Consider the following 18608-nt stretch of genomic DNA (forward strand, 5'->3'; position numbering starts at 1 on the left):
ATCCCTCTGCATCCTTCCTTACCCAGTGATAGGTACTGTACCACGTAGTACCGTACGAAAATGCTTACTTTTAATAACCGCAATAATGTTATCGTGTAATGTTTATCAGTAAATTCCATACTCGTTGATACAATGTCTTAAATGTAAGATTGCAAAATATAATATTAAAACATTCGGTATTTAGCCAAGTGGCAGCTCCGGCTGCTGCAGCAAGCCAGCAACAGTCATTGTCACCTCATAAAAAACACAATGGACTATTGCGCACCTCTCAGAAATTTTAAAATCATCTTACGGGTAAACAAAACCTTAAAATGCATAAGTGTATATAGAATTTTCTGCTTAGAAATGTATGTTCTCTTACCCCTTTCAATATTTACAAAAAGTCATGTTACACCCTGGATACATATATGCACTATATGCGCAAGGTACAGTACACTGGTGTACAAAACACTATCTCAGGAATGCTGAGTTGCCATCCGTGGTTAACGCTTTAACATAGTGAGAAATAAGAGGACAATAACCTAAAATTTGGTGTGGGATTGTCATGGTAAACACGCGGCTGTCAGGGAGGGCCGTCGTGGTCAGGGGCCGTCTTGACCAGGACACGTTGACGCTTGTTTCTGACCGTGAAGAAGTCAAATTTTCATGTTACAATTTGCTTACTTCCCTGACTTATTTTCCATAATGAATGCAGTATATCAAAGAAAAACTTATTGGCCTATATAAGAGTGTGGTTGCTGGCTTGATGGAGTCACATGAGGATGTGATGACGCTTGTTTCTGACCACAAAAAGTTGAATCTTCATTATATCTCTTTTGAGATGCGGTGGCGAGTGGACGTGTTGTGTGTGCGCTCCGTTTTTGGCTGTTGTTTTTATAGTTAGCGAATGGTGTTTGTGCTTGGTGTCTGTGTGTGGTGCTTTTGAGTGTTAGTGAAGTGAAAGTGTGTACTGCAAGTGTTAGATTAGAGTGAAATAGTGGTTAGAATCAGTGTTTGTGAGTTAAAAGTATTTTGGTAGAGCGAGGAGACTAGGCTTGTAACCGTCAAGTTGACTTTGAAAGAGGATTAGTTGACCTCACTTAGGACCCCCACCACCGCAGTTCCCCCATCCAGCCGTCACCAAGTATTTTTATTTGTTTGTGAGTTAACAGATTGTAAATTAGTATGGCAGTAGCTACTGAGGTATATCAGAGTGTGATTGAGTGCGTGAAAGAGAGTGTTGAGGTGGGATTGGGCGAGTTTGTTGTGTGTGAGATGTGTGGGCATGACAGGATGGTCGTTGACTTTTCTGAGTGTATGGTGTGTAGGCTCAAGAGCGAGAATTTAGTTCTTTCTCTTGAGCACCGAGAATTGCGAGAGGAAATGAGAAAGCTAAGTGAGGGGAAAAGTGCGAACAAAGTTCTCATCTTTGAGTTGAAGGAGGAGGTTAAGAGGCTTGGGGAGGCAGTGGAAAAAATTTGACAGGAGATCAGTGTTAGGCCGAAGGTTGGACCTTCTGAGGGCGACAGGGTGGCTTGGCCCTCTGTCGGGAAGAGCAGAGTGGGGAAGAGGGAGCAGGCAAGCCAGACTGGGAAAGATAGTAGTCAGGATGGGCAGAGATGGCAGGTTGCGAGGGGAAGGAAAGTGGAGGCAGTTAGGGAGGATAGGAATAAACCTGTTGAGTGTGAAAATAGGTTCAGTTTGTTGGAGGGGGAGGGGGAGAGTGAGAGTGGAGTGAATGAGGTGGTTGTGGTGAGTGGAGAGAGAAGGGGGTAGAGGAGAGAAGTAGGAGGGTTGTGCCTAGCACACCTCAGGTGTGTGTGGTGGATGACTCTCAGGTTACGTACTTAGATAGCACTTTCTGTGGGAAAGACAGGGATAGGAGGACGAACGTGTGTATGCCTGGTGTAGGTGTGAAGGCAGTGAGCGAGGAGGTGCAGAAGAGGGTTGGGGGGATGGAGAGGGAGGGTGTAGTAGTTTTGCACGTAGGTGGAAACGATGTCAGAGCAGGTGGGTCGGAGGAGTTAGTGGCAAGATTTCGGGAAATGTTAGGCAAGATAAGGGAGAGTGGTAGGAGGTGTGTAGTGTCAGGAATCTCTGCCTCATGTGTATGTTAGCAGGGAATGGTTGTCTTGGGCCATTGGTGTGAATGATCAGGTAAAAGGGATGTGTAAGGATGTGGGTGTCAGCTTTGTGGATGTATGGGATAGGTTCTATGGGCGATGCTAGGGATGGTGTGCATCTGAGTAGGAAGGATGTGGATGTGCTGAGTGGATGTCTGGAGGGGGGAGTTGGGATGGAGTGTAGGGGGTGAGGTAGCAAATGCATTCCAGAAGAAAGATGTTAGACATAAATTAGATAAGATAAACAGAGATAGTGAAAAGATTAGGAAAGATTTCCAGGTGCAAAGAATAAGATTAGGATTCCAAATAAGGAGACAGCATCTAGGAAGGTAGCAGGACTTAAATGTTTTTATGTAAATGCCAGGAGTCTTAGGAACAAGAAGGACGAGTTATCTAGTTATATAGTTGAGGAGGACTTAGATGTTGTATGTGTCACAGAGGCATGGGTAAATGAGGAAAAGTTTAGGAAAATAGGAAAGAATATGAAGTAGATGGATACATTATGTATTTACACCAGAGAATTGGTAGGATAGGTGGAGGAGTAGTTATTTATGTAAAAAATCCTTCATTTCCAGTCAGGTTAATGGTATTAAGGTAGATAACAGAGTAGAGTCCTTATGGCTGGATGTTAGAGTAAACAAAAGTAAGGTTATTAGAGTAGGAGCTTTTATAGACCACCTAACCAGTCAGCAGATGTAGACAACCTTATGGTAGATGAGATAAATAGGGGTGTACTAGTCAGACAATTATCTTAGGGATTTTAATCTTAAGTCAGTAAACTGGGAGAGGATGGTAGGAGATGCTAGTGAAAATAAGTTTATGGAAAGTTTTCAGGATAACTATTTAGTGCAGATGGTAGATAAACCTACTAGGGGGAGGAAGGTTTTAGACATAGTACTAACAAATATTGAGCATTGTTTAAAGGAAGTTGAGGTAGGAGAGACTTTAGCAAACAGTGACCATCATATAATTAGATTTATCATTAATTCCAGTAGGGATAATATAGTGAATAAGACTAGAGTCCCAAACTATCAGAAAGGCAATTATGGTAGGTTACATCAGTTATTAGGAGAGGTAAACTGGGAAGATAGTTTTGGAAATAAAACTGCACAGGAGATGTGGGATATTTTTAAGGTTGTAGTAAAGGGTATAGTGATGCAGTGTATCCCTTACAAAGATATAAGGCAGAGAAACAGGAAGCCATTATGGTGGACTCATGAGATAGGTAGACAGATCAGAGAGAAGAAGAGGCATATAGAGAGTTGCAGAAAAGTGGGAAGATGTAGATTTGATTAGGTACAGACAGGTCAGGGATGATTTGAGTAAGGTTATAAAAAAGTAAAAGGCAGGCAGAGATAAAACTAGCTAGAGCTGGGAGTAAAGATCCCAAAAATTATATAGTTATTACAAGGTCAGTGATAAAAGAAATAAGGATAGGATTGGACCACTCAGAAAAGATGGTGTAGTAGTGGATCAAAATGAAGACATAGTAGAATTATTGAATGAACAATTTTCTTCAGTATTTACTAGGAAAGAATAGGAAATCCTGTTACAAACAGTGCGATGAGTAGTTTAAGAGCTTTAGAAAATATTGATATAAAACCGGGAATTATTAGGAAATTTATTCTTGAACTAGACGATAGGAAAGCTAGTGGTCCTGATGAGCTACATGCCAGAGTACTTAGGGAGGGTGTAGACAGTATTTCTGAAGCACTTAAGTTAATCTTTGAAAGATCACTTAGGTTTGCTGAGATACCTCAGGACTGGAAGTTAGCTAATGTTACTCCAATATTTAAAAAGGTAGGAAGGATGATGCGAATAATTATAGACCGATCAGTTTAACTAGTATAGTATGTAAGATACTAGAGAAAATCATTAAGGGTAGTATTTGGGAGCATTTAAATGAGAATAGATTAATTAGAGATACCCAACATGGCTTTAGATCAGGGAGGTCCTGTCTTACAAATTTGCTCGATATCTTAGAATATATTACCAAGGAGTTAGATGATGGAAATAGCATAGATGTTATATATCTAGATTTTAGCAAGGCGTTTGATAAGGTACCGCATAGGAGGCTAGTGTACAAATTGAGACTACATGGGATAGGGGTAGGTTAGTTGATTTGATTAGTGAATGGCTTTCTGATAGGAAACAGAGAGTAATATTAAATGGGGCAATGTCTGAGTGGAAGGAAGTGGTTAGTGGGTACCCCAAGGATCAGTGCTAGGACCTCTTCTTTTCTTGGTGTACATTAACGATTTAGATATAGGAATTAATAGCAAAGTATCAAAGTTTGCAGATGATACTAAGATAGCATGTGCAGTACAGGGTGAAAAAGACAATTACAGAATACAACAAGACCTGGACAGGCTGATAGCATGGGCAGACAGGTGGCAGATGGAGTTTAATTCTAAAAAGTGTCAGGTTATGCATTTAGGTAAAGACAACACAAACTTTAGCTATGAGATGGAGGGATGTTGGCTAGAGGCAGTAGAGGAGGGAAAGGATTTAGGAGGATTTAGGAGTAGTGATAGACAGGATTATGAAATTTTCAAAGCAATGTTTAGAAGCAAGAAATAGGGCAAATAGGATCCTAGGTTTTATAAATAGAAATGTTAGTTATAAAAGTAAGGTAGTGGTGCGTAGCTTATATAATTCCTATGTTAGGCCCCATTTAGAGTATTGTATACAGGCCAGGATATCAACATGTTAGAAGCAGTTCAGAGAAGAGCAACTAGGATGATACCAGCATTAAAGTGCCTGGAGTATAGAGATAGATTAAAGGGATTAAACATGTTTTCATTTGAGAGGAGATGTATAAGGGGATATGATAGAGTTATTTAAAATGTTCTCAGATACAAACTACATAGATGTGAGATCTTTTTTACCTTAGAGGAGGAAAGTAGGACTAAAAATCATGACAGGAAGATTAGAAAGCAAGGCTGCAGGTTAGATATAAGAAAATATTTCTTTAGTCATAGGGTGGTAGACTTCTGGAATGCATTGCCAGAGAGGGTTGTAAATAGCACTAGTTTGACAATGTTTAAAAACAGATTAGATAAGCACTTAAATTTATTAGATTTATAATTATGTTTAGCACTGCATGATAGTTTTTATAATGGGCCAAATATTTAAAATTAGTATATAATGTATTGTGTACTTGTAAGTGTATCTTTAAGTACTGATGATGAGGTCGCTGTGCGACTGATACAGGATAACCTAGATGGGCCCTGGTGGCCCTTTGTTATCCTATTATTTATGTTATGTTATGTTATGTTATGTTATGTTATATTACATTTTGCTTACTTTTCTGCTTTATTTTCCTATCTTTTATAGCTATAGCATAATAGTAGTAGTATATATAGTAATAGTATTCAAAAAGTAAGAAATTAGGTGCAAAATAAACATTATTTGGTCTTGGGAGATGGTTTGGAACGAATTATAATTACTTCCATATGAATACAAGTATTTTGATGCTCTGGAGTAAGAACGTTTTGGATTAGGAACAAAATTTTGATCGGATTAAGTTCGTATTCCAAGGCACCACTCTATGTGTATATATATATATATATATATATATATATATATATATATATATATATATATATATATATATATATAAACACAATTATCAACCAATCACTAAAATGTAAACAAACACACTGTGATCACATCACCACCCACGCTACAACTGCCACCCATCAAAACTCATTCCCGTTAGATGTAGGGATAACCAGTGATGAGGATACTGCTCTTTTTCTGCTTGTCATTTGTTTGTCCTCTACAGGAGCTGCCAATCCAAAGGCCCTGGCTCTGGAGTGATTTTGAGCCACCTGTAGCATCAAGATCAAGATCAGTCTTTCAGTTGGGTTCAGGTCGCCAGTGTTTGTTTTGCTAAAATTCACTTTCATTGTCGAGAATTACAAGTGATCCAAGTGTGAGGCCTTTCAAATGGGCTGCAACACCTAGTGCTGGTGAGGTGAAAGACAAAAAAGACCAAGGAAAAGCTCATCTTTAGAGAAAAGTTTGAAATTGTTAAGCGCCATGAACCTTGCAGTTCCGTCTCCACCATCACCAAACAACCAGCAAGTGTGAAAAAAGCAGGTGGGACAGTTTATAGATTAACTGCAACGATGCTAATGAAGAAGAAGGAGTCAATAATGAAGGAAATGGAGACACTCCTGAGGCAGTGGATTAATAATCAGAGTGGCACCTGCTAACTTAATTGAAGCTCATTTTTCTCCTCTTGCCAGTGGATATACACCTATAGGGGAAACCACTGTATATATAAAAGCAATGAGCCTATAATGCAGAAGAGTGTTCCCTATCTTTCAATATAAGCTAGACCTAGGTTACTCTTCCCATTAGAAAAAAACCTATTGAACTTTACGTTCGCTATTCAATCGTTTGTTATTTGATCTGGTTTCCAGATCAAATAACCTGTATCAACAACAATGACTTCTTAACATCCAATGTGGAGCACTTTCTGCCTTTTTTCTTTGGAGGAGATACCAATTTTTGGAGTTTTCAATATAGTGGAGACTCAATACTCAACTCCTTACTAGTCAAACTTTTCAATGCTCAAACACAAGAGTTTGATTTAATATTAAAAAAATACCTGGTAATCAAATGTCCACACACATGGTTGTAAACAAATGTTCCCTGGCCTCTCTCTCCCCCCCATCGTCAGTTGTGCTGTTGCAGTCATCAGAATAACATTCTTGTGATTCTTTCTGTAGTTTTTTATTTATAAACTTACATTAACACTAAAGGCTCCTTAATGGTGAAAATATTTGGTAATCGAATGGCTGAACAAATGGTTGTCAACAAAGCTCTGGCCTCTCCCTCTCCACTGCCACCATTGTCCCATTCTGACACCAGTATTACCAGTAATACTGAAGCAAAATAATGGTATTCTGGTATAATGGATACTGGTGCACATCCCTGGTCCTACCACAGTCTTCAGAAAAAAACAACATTCTTCTGCATTCTGTCCATAGTTTTCCATTTAGAAGCTTATTAGTGGTGAAAATAAGGAATCTAGTGAGAGTACAAGTGTTAATGAGTCCTAGCCCTCCACTAGTGGGCTCACTTGATTTACACCAGGAGAAAAGTTACAAAGACATTTTCATAGAAAGTGACTCATCCTCCGACAAGCTACCTCCTCCCCACCCTTCTCCCCTCCTCCCAGGGGAAAAAGAAATCAAATGTCTGAGGGAGATAATAGTTGTGGTATTCAAGAAGCAAAAACAGCTGATCGTGGAAAACAAAAAGCTGAAGGAGAAATGTGATATAATAAATAATAAAGTTCAAATGAACAATTAGATGAAAGAAAATTTGGACAAAATAAGAATGGAGAACAGTGTCCTTAACCGCTTCAGTACCATGACACGTTTTCATATATATATATTCTGGTTACTATTTAGTGATTTTACAAAGCTTAAGAAACATTTGTGGGGATTAAAATAGTGAAGATTCTGTACATTAATCTTCTGATCTCCATAGACCTTCCCTAATGTAAGTAAAATCTTCTAATCATACCCAAAACTCAAAGTAAAAAGGCGTCCCAGTACTGAAGGGGTTAAGGGCAAATGTGAGAATTATGAACTGGAATTACAAGGATTACAGGAAAAGCTAAACACAAGTGCGATGACAGCAAAAGGGATAAATAAAACCAAACTGGAAGAATGAAAAGAGGTCTGGATGAAAGAGCAAGAAGAAAATAAAGTTAATTTTACAAAAGTATTGAAGTAACAAATAAGGAAGAAAACAAAGGACACACTTATACAAGTGATCAAAGAAAAGGAAATGTTAGTTAGATATACAGTGGACAAAAAGAAGTGTACAGTATAGTTATATATGGACTAGAATAGACGATGAATCCAGTTAAATTTGTGAGGGAGATAGAGGAGATAGAGATGGTAAAGTAAATTACCTCAGTGGTCCAAGATGAAGAAGAATCTTAAAAAAACTATAGGAAATATACAGACTTGGTAAATATAGTGAAGGCACTAAAAGACCACTAAAAGTTAAAAAGAGATCACAAGTAGGGGTAGAGGAAATTTTGGCAAGGTCTGGAAAGCTGGCTGGTAAGGCAAAATACAAAAATATTTGGACAAAGAGATAAATCAGGAAGAAAGGAAAAGAAAAGAAGGCAAAGAAATTAAGCTAAGGAAAAGTAAGAGAAAGATGGGAAATGACACGAAATTCTACTGAAGAGTGCTAGACATGAGATTGAGGAAATGGTATATTTGGGAAGGAGAAGAAAAGTGTTAAGAATTATGAATACATACATAGATAGATTTATATCAGGAAGCTTAGAAGAGATTATATATTGAAAAAAGCACTGGACGTGATATGTACAGTAAAACCTCAGCTCACGACCATAATTTGTTCCTAAATCCTGTTCGTCACCCGATTTGTTCGTCCCCTGAATCAATTTTTCCCATAAAAATGTATTGAAATACCATTGATCCGTTAAAGACCAAAAAAAAAGAGCATACTTTTGTCCATAAAACCCATTCAAAATAGACCTTTAATGTATGCATGACATGAACGAAATAATCATAAAAAGCCTGAATTGTTTTACTTGCCTAAATGCTATCAAAATGATAATAAAATGAATAAAAAAGAAAAGGTTATTTACTTGAGAGACTGGACGTTGATGGCATGATGGAATGGAGGAGAGGAGGATGGGGAGGAAGAGAGACAAGATCCGAGAAGACAGTCATGAGAGAGGACTTTGGATGTGCGCAGCGTGCCAGAGCTACCCAACAGCTGTGTAGCATTACAAGTCAGTGCCGCTATGTGGGGCCCCATTATAGAGAACATCGGCGTGGGAAACATGGAAAGATTGCCAGTCTTCGTCTCTGCCTTTGGAAGACCCTTGCCTGCTGGGGATTGACTTCCTCACGCGTGTGGGAGCAAGTTTGAACTTCCAAGAAGGGAAGTTAAAGGTACGTGGCCAGGAAGTTCCTTTGATCCTCGGAGGTGATGATCAGTGTGAGAGGAGCGGGCAGTAGGGCGGTGTTCCTTGCCAGGCGAGCAATGAAACAGCTGCGATGGATGTGCCACAATCTGCAGTACCTGGACATAACCAGGATGATGATGACAGCAACGCTGAGAGCCACCAGAGCAACGAGGATAACGCCGAGGAAGCTACAGTAGAGCACAACGGTAACGTCACCATGCACAGGGAAAACAAGAGAAAATCGTGGTGGCACGGAGATTATGTTATGTAATATTTTTCGTATGTTCCTGTTTCTATTTTCTTTTGTGCTTATGTTTTGTTTTGTTGTTGTGTGATAGCCGGGTTGGCTATCACAAAAGATGCCGCGAGCCATTTAACCGTGTTCATACCCCGAAATATCGTTCGTCCCCTGGGTCGATATATTGACAATTTTTTTGGTCGTCTCCCGAATTGTTCGTCCTTGGAGACGTTCGTCAAGCGAAGTTTTACTGTATAACAAAGTTAAGGGAAAATGTCCAAGTGAATTTTAAAGGACAAGAATATAATATTCGGAGGAGAGGCAAAAGGATGAAAAGTCAGTGTCTGAAGAACATTAAAAAGTTTAGTTTTCCACATAGAACAGTGGACATCTAGAATGGAATATATGATGGGAGTGTAACAGCAGAAAGTGTGCACAATTTTAAGGAATATTTGGATAAATATAAATATGGAAACAGCTTGAACCCTGTAATTTACTACTAGAATTAGGCAAACACACACACACACACACACACACACACACACACACACACACACACACGCCCAGTAGCTCAGTAGTTAGAGCGCTGGCTTCACAAGCCAGAGGACTGGGGTTCGATTCCCCGACCGGGGGGAGATATTTGGGTGTGTCTCCTTTCACGTGTAGCCCCTGTTCACCTAGCAGTGAGTAGGTACGGGGTGTAAATCGAGGATTTGTGACCTTGTTGTCCCGGTGTGTGTTGTGTGCCTGGTCTCATGCCTATCCGAAGATCGGAAATAATGAGCTCTGAGCTCGTTCCGTAGGGTAACGTCTGGCTGTCTCGTCAGAGACTGCAGCAGATCAAACAGTGAAACACACACACAGTCGCCGTCGCTGAGAGAGGACAGCTCGTCTCCGGCTGCGGACGGGAAGAAGTGAAAATACCTATGGTGTTACAGGGCCCGAGTACCTGAGTTAGTGTCCTGTTGATGTCCTACTGTCACATAGTGTTGAAAGTGAGGGATATGGAGAGTGGTCCCTGAGAGAGTGTGGCGGTGATTGTTTTGGCCGTAATCAGCTGACGATAGCAAACATGGCGGCTACTCCTAGGCAACCCAAAGATTTTGAAGGTTTTGTAACTACTCCAAGAGGACTGGAGAAATTAGATATGGAAGCAAGAATCCAAGCACTGGAAAGTAAGTTCCTAAGTATTTTGTCCATAGAAGAAAACCTGGATAGAGTTATAGCCGAGAATGATTTGTTAAAAAAAAGAGATCTATTTGTTAAAGATAGCGAATAAAGACCTATTGAAGGAAAAAGTAGAGATGGAGAAGGAAAACCAACAATTAAGGAAACAATGTGAAGAGATGAAGGCTAAACTCCTAGAAATGGAGATGAAAATATCCGAAGGGGACTTGAGGAAGGACGAATGCCTTAATTTAATTGATGCCAAGATGAAAGAAGTGAACCATGAACATCAGGAGGTACAAAGGTCCTTTAGGGAGATAGTGAAAAAGCAGGAAGAGGAAAATAAAATGATTACGCAGAGTGAAATGGTAAAGGCACTAAAGGAAAATGAGTATGTGGTGAGAGATATTGCTGAAAAGAAAAAAATGTGTGATCATAACAGGAATGAGGGAGGAAACTAACAGAAACTGGCAGGATAGGAGTAATAAGGAAAATGACAGGATTAAGTCTTTACTGAACAAGATCTCTGTGGAAGAAGAAGACCTATATGCTGAGGTAGAAGAAAGTGTGAGATTGGGAGCTTTTGAGGAAGGCAAGAATAGACCATTAAAATTGAAATTAAAGTCTCAAGTGCCAGCTGAGGCCTTGTTGAGGAGGGCTTGGAAACTTAAGGACTCTGAGGAAACCAAAACAATTTACATAAGAAGAAATACGTCACAGGATGAGCGAATGAAAATGAAAGAGCTTGTAACTGAAGTGAAAGAGAGGAATGACGAAAGAACAGAGGAGGAAAAGACCAAGTTTTTTTTTGGAGGATGAGAAATGGGAGGCTAAAGAAGTGGTGGATAAAACAGATGGAATAGACATTACATGGAAGAATGAGACTAGGAATGGAATACAAGTGACTTACACGAATATAGATGGATTTCTGTCTAAGAGGCTAGAATGTATGGATTATCTAAGAAATAATGAACCGGACATAATGTGTGTAGTGGAAACAAAGCTAAGGCCCGAAATAAAGCTAGACTGGTTTGTTGTAAAACACTACAAAGCATGGAGAAATGATAGAAAAAATAAAGGAGGTGGTGGTATAATGGTTCTTATTAAGAAAGATCTGATAGTGAAGGAGGTGAACTATAGTAAGAGAAATGAGGAAGTGATAAGTATGCTTATAACAGATGGCAAGAGGGACATTAATATTATAACAGTATACATACCACCCAGAACCAGTGCTTGGGAATATGAACAGTACAAAATGGTGATGAGAAATATTCTAGACAGAATGAAGCAAGAACTCATCAGAAAGGATAGAGTGATGATAGTTGGAGACTTTAATTGCAAAGAAATAGTGTGGGAAGACTACGAAGTGGTGAACGGTGGTGAGTGGGCAGAGGAATTGTTAAAGGTAGCAACAAATAACTTGATGACACAGTGGGTGAGATCACCAACAAGGTGCAGGGGACAAGATGTTGCAGCAAGGTTGGATTTGGTATTTACCAGGGCATCTCTAAAAGAGGAAATTGAACTTGAATGTCCCTTGGGGAAAAACGATCATGATGTCCTAAGCTTTGAGCTGGATACAGAATTAAGCACGAATAAGATTGTGGAACGCAGGGAGGAAAAATTAAATTATATTAGGGCAAATTATAACCATATAAGGAGTTCTTTAATGAAATTGACTGGTCCGTGGTATACCAGGAAAGGATATGCAATTGAAATACGATAAATTTATGGATTTGTATAACTCTGCTGTGAAAAGTTTGTGCCATATCACAGAAAGAGGACTTTAAATAATAAACAGTGGTTTAATAGAAATTGTGAAGAAGCAAAAAAGAACAAAGAAAAGGCATGGAAGAAACTTAAGAAAAACAGTGATGTATTATCAAGAGAAGTTTACAAAACAGCAAGGAATAGATATGTTGAAGTAAGGAGAACAGCACAGAAGGAATATGAACAGAGGGTGGTGGAAAACTGTGATAGTGACCCAAAAATGTTTTACAAATTCATAAATGGAAAACTAAATATAAGGAGGCAATAGAAAAGGTAAAAATGGGAAGAAGTATATGAGGATGCTGGAGATATAGCTGAAATTTTGAACGACAACTTTTGCAAAGTGTTTACAAAGGAGGAGCATTTTATGGGAGGAAGGCCTACGGAAATAAAGCAAATGCAGGACATCATGGTTACTAAGGAAGATGTAAGGAAAATTATAAGCAATCTGGATATTAATAAATCAATGGGGCCTGATGGCATATCTGGGAGGTTGCTAAATGAATGTAAGGATCAATTGTTGAACCCCGTATTTGATATTGTGGAAACCTCCATACGAACAGGATTAGTCCCGAAAGAGTGGAAAAGAGCTGACATTGTGCCTATATATAAGAATGGTAGTAGAATGGAACCGCTAAATTATAGACCAGTATCGTTGACTAGTATATTGTGCAAGGTATGTGAAGAAGTAATTAAAGCTAAGTGGAGTGAGTATCTAGAAAGTGAAAACATTCTGAGTGAAAGACAGTTTGGTTTCAGAAAAGGAAGATCGTGCATATCCAATTTATTATGTTTTTATTCAAGAGTGACTGACATACTACAACATAGAGAGGGATGGGTGGATGCTATCTACCTGGACTTGAGAAAGGCCTTTGATAAAGTACCACACAATAGACTGATGTGGAAACTAAAGAAGATTGGAGGAGTAAATGATAAACTAGCAAAATGGATGGAAAATTACTTAATGGGAAGAGAAATGAGAACAGTGGTGAGAGGAAGGAAGTCCGAGTGGAAGAAGGTAACCAGTGGAGTTCCACAAGGGTCAGTGCTGGGTCCCATCATGTTTTTGATTTATGTTAATGATATGCCAGTAGGAATTGACAGTTACATGAACATGTTTGGACGATACTAAAATTATGAGGAGAGTAAAGAATGTGGAAGATTGTAACAAGTTACAGGAAGATCTTGATAAAATATATGAGTGGAGTAAGGAGTGGCAGATGGAATTTAATATAGACAAGACCCATGTTATGAAAATGGGAAGAAGTAGATACAGACCAAACAGGGATTACAGGCTGGGTGATGAGAAAATTAAAGAGACCAATGAGGAGAAAGACTTAGGAGTAACCGTGCAAAACACTTTGTCACCGGAGAAACACATTAACAAGATTTTTTGGAAAACATATAACATGCTTCAAAATATTGGCCTTGCATTCCACTACCTAGATGAAGGAATGATGAAGAAGATATTATGTACCTTAATAAGACCCCAGTTAGAATATGCAGCATGTGTCTGGTCACTGCATATGAAGAAAAATGTGAAGAAGGTGGACAGGGTACAGAGGCTGGCAACAAGGATGGTACCAGGACTCAGGGAGTTAGACTATGAGGAAAGACTGAGGAAGCTGGGTCTGACCACATTAGAAGAGAGAAGAACAAGAGGAGACATGATAACTATGTATAAATTGGTGAACAAGATTGACATACTGGACAGAGAGTTAATAAAGGTGACCACAAGTAATCATGTCCGACGACATGGAAAAAACTAATAAAAGACATCTGTCTAAATGACGTGAGAAAATACAGTTTCCCGCATCGTAGCATTGATAAATGGAATAAACTGAGCAGTGATGTCGTGTGTGTCAATCAGATGAAAGAGAGATATGACAGGAATGGACAAGGAGACAGGTCACAGAGAGCTTAGTTCAGGCCCTGTAATACACAAATAGGTAAATAGGTAAATACACACACACACACAGAGAGAGAGAGAGAGAGAGAGAGAGAGAGAGAGAGAGAGAGAGAGAGAGAGAGAGAGAGAGAGAGAGAGAGAGAGAGAGAGAGAGAGAGAGAGAGAGAGAGAGAGAGAGAGAGAGAGAGAGAGAGAGAGAGAGAGAGAGAGAGAGAGAGAGAGAGAGAGAGAGAGAGAGAGAGAGAGAGAGAGAGAGAGAGAGAGAGAGAGAGAGAGAGAGAGAGAGAGAGAGAGAGAGAGAGAGAGAGAGAGAGAGAGAGAGAGAGAGAGAGAGAGAGAGAGAGAGAGAGAGAGAGAGAGAGAGAGAGAGAGAGAGAGAGAGAGAGAGAGAGAGAGAGAGAGAGAGAGAGAGAGAGAGAGAGAGAGAGAGAGAGAGAGAGAGAGAGAGAGAGAGAGAGAGAGAGAGAGAGAGAGAGAGAGAGAGAGAGAGAGAGAGAGAGAGAGAGAGAGAGAGAGAGAGAGAGAGAGAGAGAGAGAGAGAGAGAGAGAGAGAGAGAGAGAGAGAGAGAGAGAGAGAGAGAGAGAGAGAGAGAGAGAGAGAGAGAGAGAGAGAGAGAGAGAGAGAGAGAGAGAGAGAGAGAGAGAGAGAGAGAGAGAGAGAGAGAGAGAGAGAGAGAGAGAGAGAGAGAGAGAGAGAGAGAGAGAGAGAGAGAGAGAGAGAGAGAGAGAGAGAGAGAGAGAGAGAGAGAGAGAGAGAGAGAGAGAGAGAGAGAGAGAGAGAGAGAGAGAGAGAGAGAGAGAGAGAGAGAGAGAGAGAGAGAGAGAGAGAGAGAGAGAGAGAGAGAGAGAGAGAGAGAGAGAGAGAGAGAGAGAGAGAGAGAGAGAGAGAGAGAGAGAGAGAAAGAGAGAGAGAGAAAGAGAGAGAGAGGGAGAGAGAGACAGGGAGAGAGAGACAGGGCAAGGACACTATAGTGGTTGCTTTGGACAAAGCTGGAGCTTTTGATAAAGTATGGCACAGCGGATTACTAGAAAAGCTTCGTGCTAAAGGCATCCAGGATGGCTTGCTACGACTCCTGGGAAATTACCTGCAGGACAGAAGCCTCAAGGTGGTTGTCAACGGGCAAACATCTGAGTCCCTGCCTATGGAGGCATCAGTGCCACAGGGTTCAATTCTTGGCCCACTCCTGTGGAATATCTATGTGGATGATCTTCTCCAGCTACTGCCAGGAGTCATGGCCTATGCTGATGACTGCACCCTCTCCTATACCTATCCACGCCAGGACAGTGGGCGGGCTGCTGAGGCCATCAATCAGCAGCTACAAGTGATAAAGGAGTGGGGTGCTCGCTGGCAAGTGACATTCGCGCCGGAGAAGACACAGGCAATGGTTGTCTCTCGGTCCCCAGCTGCCATGGCAGCAATAGCAGGAAAGTTGTCTTTTGGCGCTGCTGCTCCCACTCAAGATGAAGTCAAGATACTTGGAGTGGAGGTGGATCGAGAGCTGAGGTTTGACAGCCATGTCAAAACCATTGCCAAGAAAGCCTCTCACAGGATCTCCGCTCTCAGAAGGATCGCCAGTTTCCTCGACAGGAAGGGGAGACTGCTGCTGTACAAGGCACAGGTGCGGCCCCACCTTGAGTACGCAGCTCTCTCCTGGATGTCCTGTGCCGCCACACACAGAAGGAGACTGGACAGCATCCAACGCCGCGCCATACAGCTAGTGGATGCTGCACTACCACCTCACCCAGAGCCTGAGCGTCCTCTTGATTCACTGGAACACCGCAGAGACGTGGCGGCGATCGTAGTGTTCCATAAGGCACAGGTGCAAAGAGTGCCACGTCTGGCAGGGCTGCGTCATCCTTTAAGAGTCACCGCATGGAGCACGAGAACGGTGCTCAATGGTGGTGATGCCGTAGAGGTGCCGCGATCCCACGGTGTCAGCATCAACGCACATTCGCAGGACGCGTCTCCAGGATGTGGAACTTGTTCACGGCCGCGGTGCCTCACGTCCAGGAGATGAACACTCACAGTGTCAAACTGATGGCACATAAGTGGAGACAGACACTGCCAACTCCTCTGACACTCTTTGTGATGTGACACTCAGTGTAGTGCAGTGCGTGAACAGTGCTAGTGAAGTGAAACGAATAGTGCTCCATTTACATGCTGACCATCTTGTATTTCATCTATTTTTAAGTCTTGTAAATATTGTAGAGAAATAGATTGTAGTACCCTTAGAATAGGTAGAACACGACAGTGCGCCTTTGGGTACATGTTCTTATGTATAAAGTTATGTTTAAATAAAAAAAAAAAAAAAAAAGAGAGACAGGGAGAGAGGGAGAGAGAGAGAGAGAGAGAGAGAGAGAGAGAGAGAGAGAGAGAGAGAGAGAGAGAGAGAGAGAGAGAGAGAGAGAGAGAGAAAAGGGGGGAGTAAGGAAAGAACCAGGGAGGTGGAACTGTTCTTCCCATATACTACCTCCTCCTCCTTTTCTCGGGGTATGGAAAAAAAAGTGGATAAAGGAATACCAAGGAGAATGGAGGGACCACGACCACAGTGGAGTTAAACTGTGATGTAAGCTATACCAATGAGACTTCCTCATTCTGGTTAGAGGGTGGGACGTGGTGTGGCTCATTTATGTGATTGGTGAGGACAGGGATGGAGGGAAGAGCATAAGAACCTCAAGGATGATATGCAGTCTTTTGCTATCCCCAAGACAAAATACAGGATCACTCACCAACAATTGAAGCAGAATATATATATATATATATATATATATATATATATATATATATATATATATATATATATATATATATATATATATATATATATATATATATATATATATATATATATATATATATATATATATATATATATATATATATATATATATATATATATATCACATATTGTTGTGTGATAGCCAACCTGGCTATCACATTTGTAATAACCACAGTAAAACCTCGCTTGACGACGTCTCTAAGGACGAACAATTCGGGAGACGACCAAAAAATTTGTCAATATATCGACCCAGGGGACGAACAATATTTCGGGGAACGAACGCAGTTGTTGTGTGATAGCCAACCTGGCTATCACACAACAACAAAACAAAAGAACAAAAGAAAATAGAAACAGGAACATACGAAAATTATTACATAACAATCTTCGTGCCACCACGATTTTCTCCTGTTTTTCCTGGGCATGGTGATGTTACTGGCGCGTTCTACTGTAGCTTCCTTGGCGTTATCCTCGCTGCTATAACGGGGCCCCACATAGCAGCACTGACTTGTGACACTACACAGCTGCTGTATAGCTCTGGCACGCTGCGCACATCCAAAGTCCTCTCTCATGACTGTCTTCTCGGATCTTGTCTGTCTTCCTCCCCATCCTCCTCTCCTCCATTCCATCATGCCATCAATGTCCAGTCTCTCAAGTAAATAACCTTTTCTTTTTTATTCATTTTATTATAATTTTGAAAGCATTTAGGTAAGTAAAACAATTTAGGCTTTTTATAATTATTTTGTTCATGTCATGCATACATTAAAGGTCTATTTTGAATGGGTTTTATGGACAAAAGTATGATTTTTTTTTGGTCTGGAACGGATTAATGGTATTTCAATACATTCTTATGGGAAAATTTGATTCAGGGGATGAACAAATCAGGTGACGAACAGGATTTAGGAACGAATTATGGTCGTGAGCTGAGGTTTTACTGTATATATATATATATATATATATATATATATATATATATATATATATATATATATATATATATATATATATGACATTCTCTCTCTCTCTCTCTCTCTCTCTCTCTTATATGCAATTAACATGTCATGACAGCTACACAGGCATCATCATATTGAAGTACACACCAAGGAAAAGTTGCATGTTCACTGGTGGAGCTGTCTAACAATACTGTTCTGAGGTGCGTTTTCTCAGACATTAAAGAAAAAAGAAATTTCAGTCATTTTGCCAATTTCATATTGTAAAGAACAAGTATACTCCAGATATACACTAACCTGCCAACAGTTGTTGCAGTCCAGATACATTGAGGGAGGAGCTTGGAGGGTCACTGGTAGGGGTTTTAGAGTGGCCTGCTACCTCACTCACTGCTCCTACCAAACTGACAACCTGCAATAATCAAGGTGATGATAATGAAAATTAACATCATACACCAGTTTGGTACATCAGCCAGTCTACTTCAAAATGTTGATGTAGAGAATGCATACATTACAGCAGATAAGATTGAGAAGATAGAGATAGTCTGGACAGGTGAGAAGGGCGGCGGGAGGAGTCTCAAGCAAGGTGTAGGAGGTGAGGGTTGGAAGCTGACAGCCAGTGAGAAGGCCAAAGAAAAGGTGGAAGGAGTGTGTGATAGAGAATATGAATCAGTTGCAAATATATGAACATATGGCACAAGATCACCAGTTGTGGAAAGCAGTCATCA

At 40.4% G+C, this 18608-nt stretch overlaps 1 protein-coding gene across 1 annotated transcript in view; it reads right to left on the minus strand.

Moving 5' to 3' along the window:
- Positions 1–18608, minus strand: part of LOC123518598 (putative transcription factor SPT20 homolog-like 2) — a 298506-nt gene that overhangs the window by 101997 nt on the left and 177901 nt on the right. The window contains 1 exon segment of the mRNA XM_045279496.1: positions 18181–18292. Within this exon segment, the coding sequence (XP_045135431.1) occupies positions 18181–18292 (112 nt within the window).

The sequence above is a fragment of the Portunus trituberculatus genome, chromosome 6, assembly GCF_017591435.1.
Source record: "Portunus trituberculatus isolate SZX2019 chromosome 6, ASM1759143v1, whole genome shotgun sequence".
Classification (NCBI taxonomy): Eukaryota; Metazoa; Arthropoda; class Malacostraca; order Decapoda; family Portunidae; genus Portunus; species Portunus trituberculatus.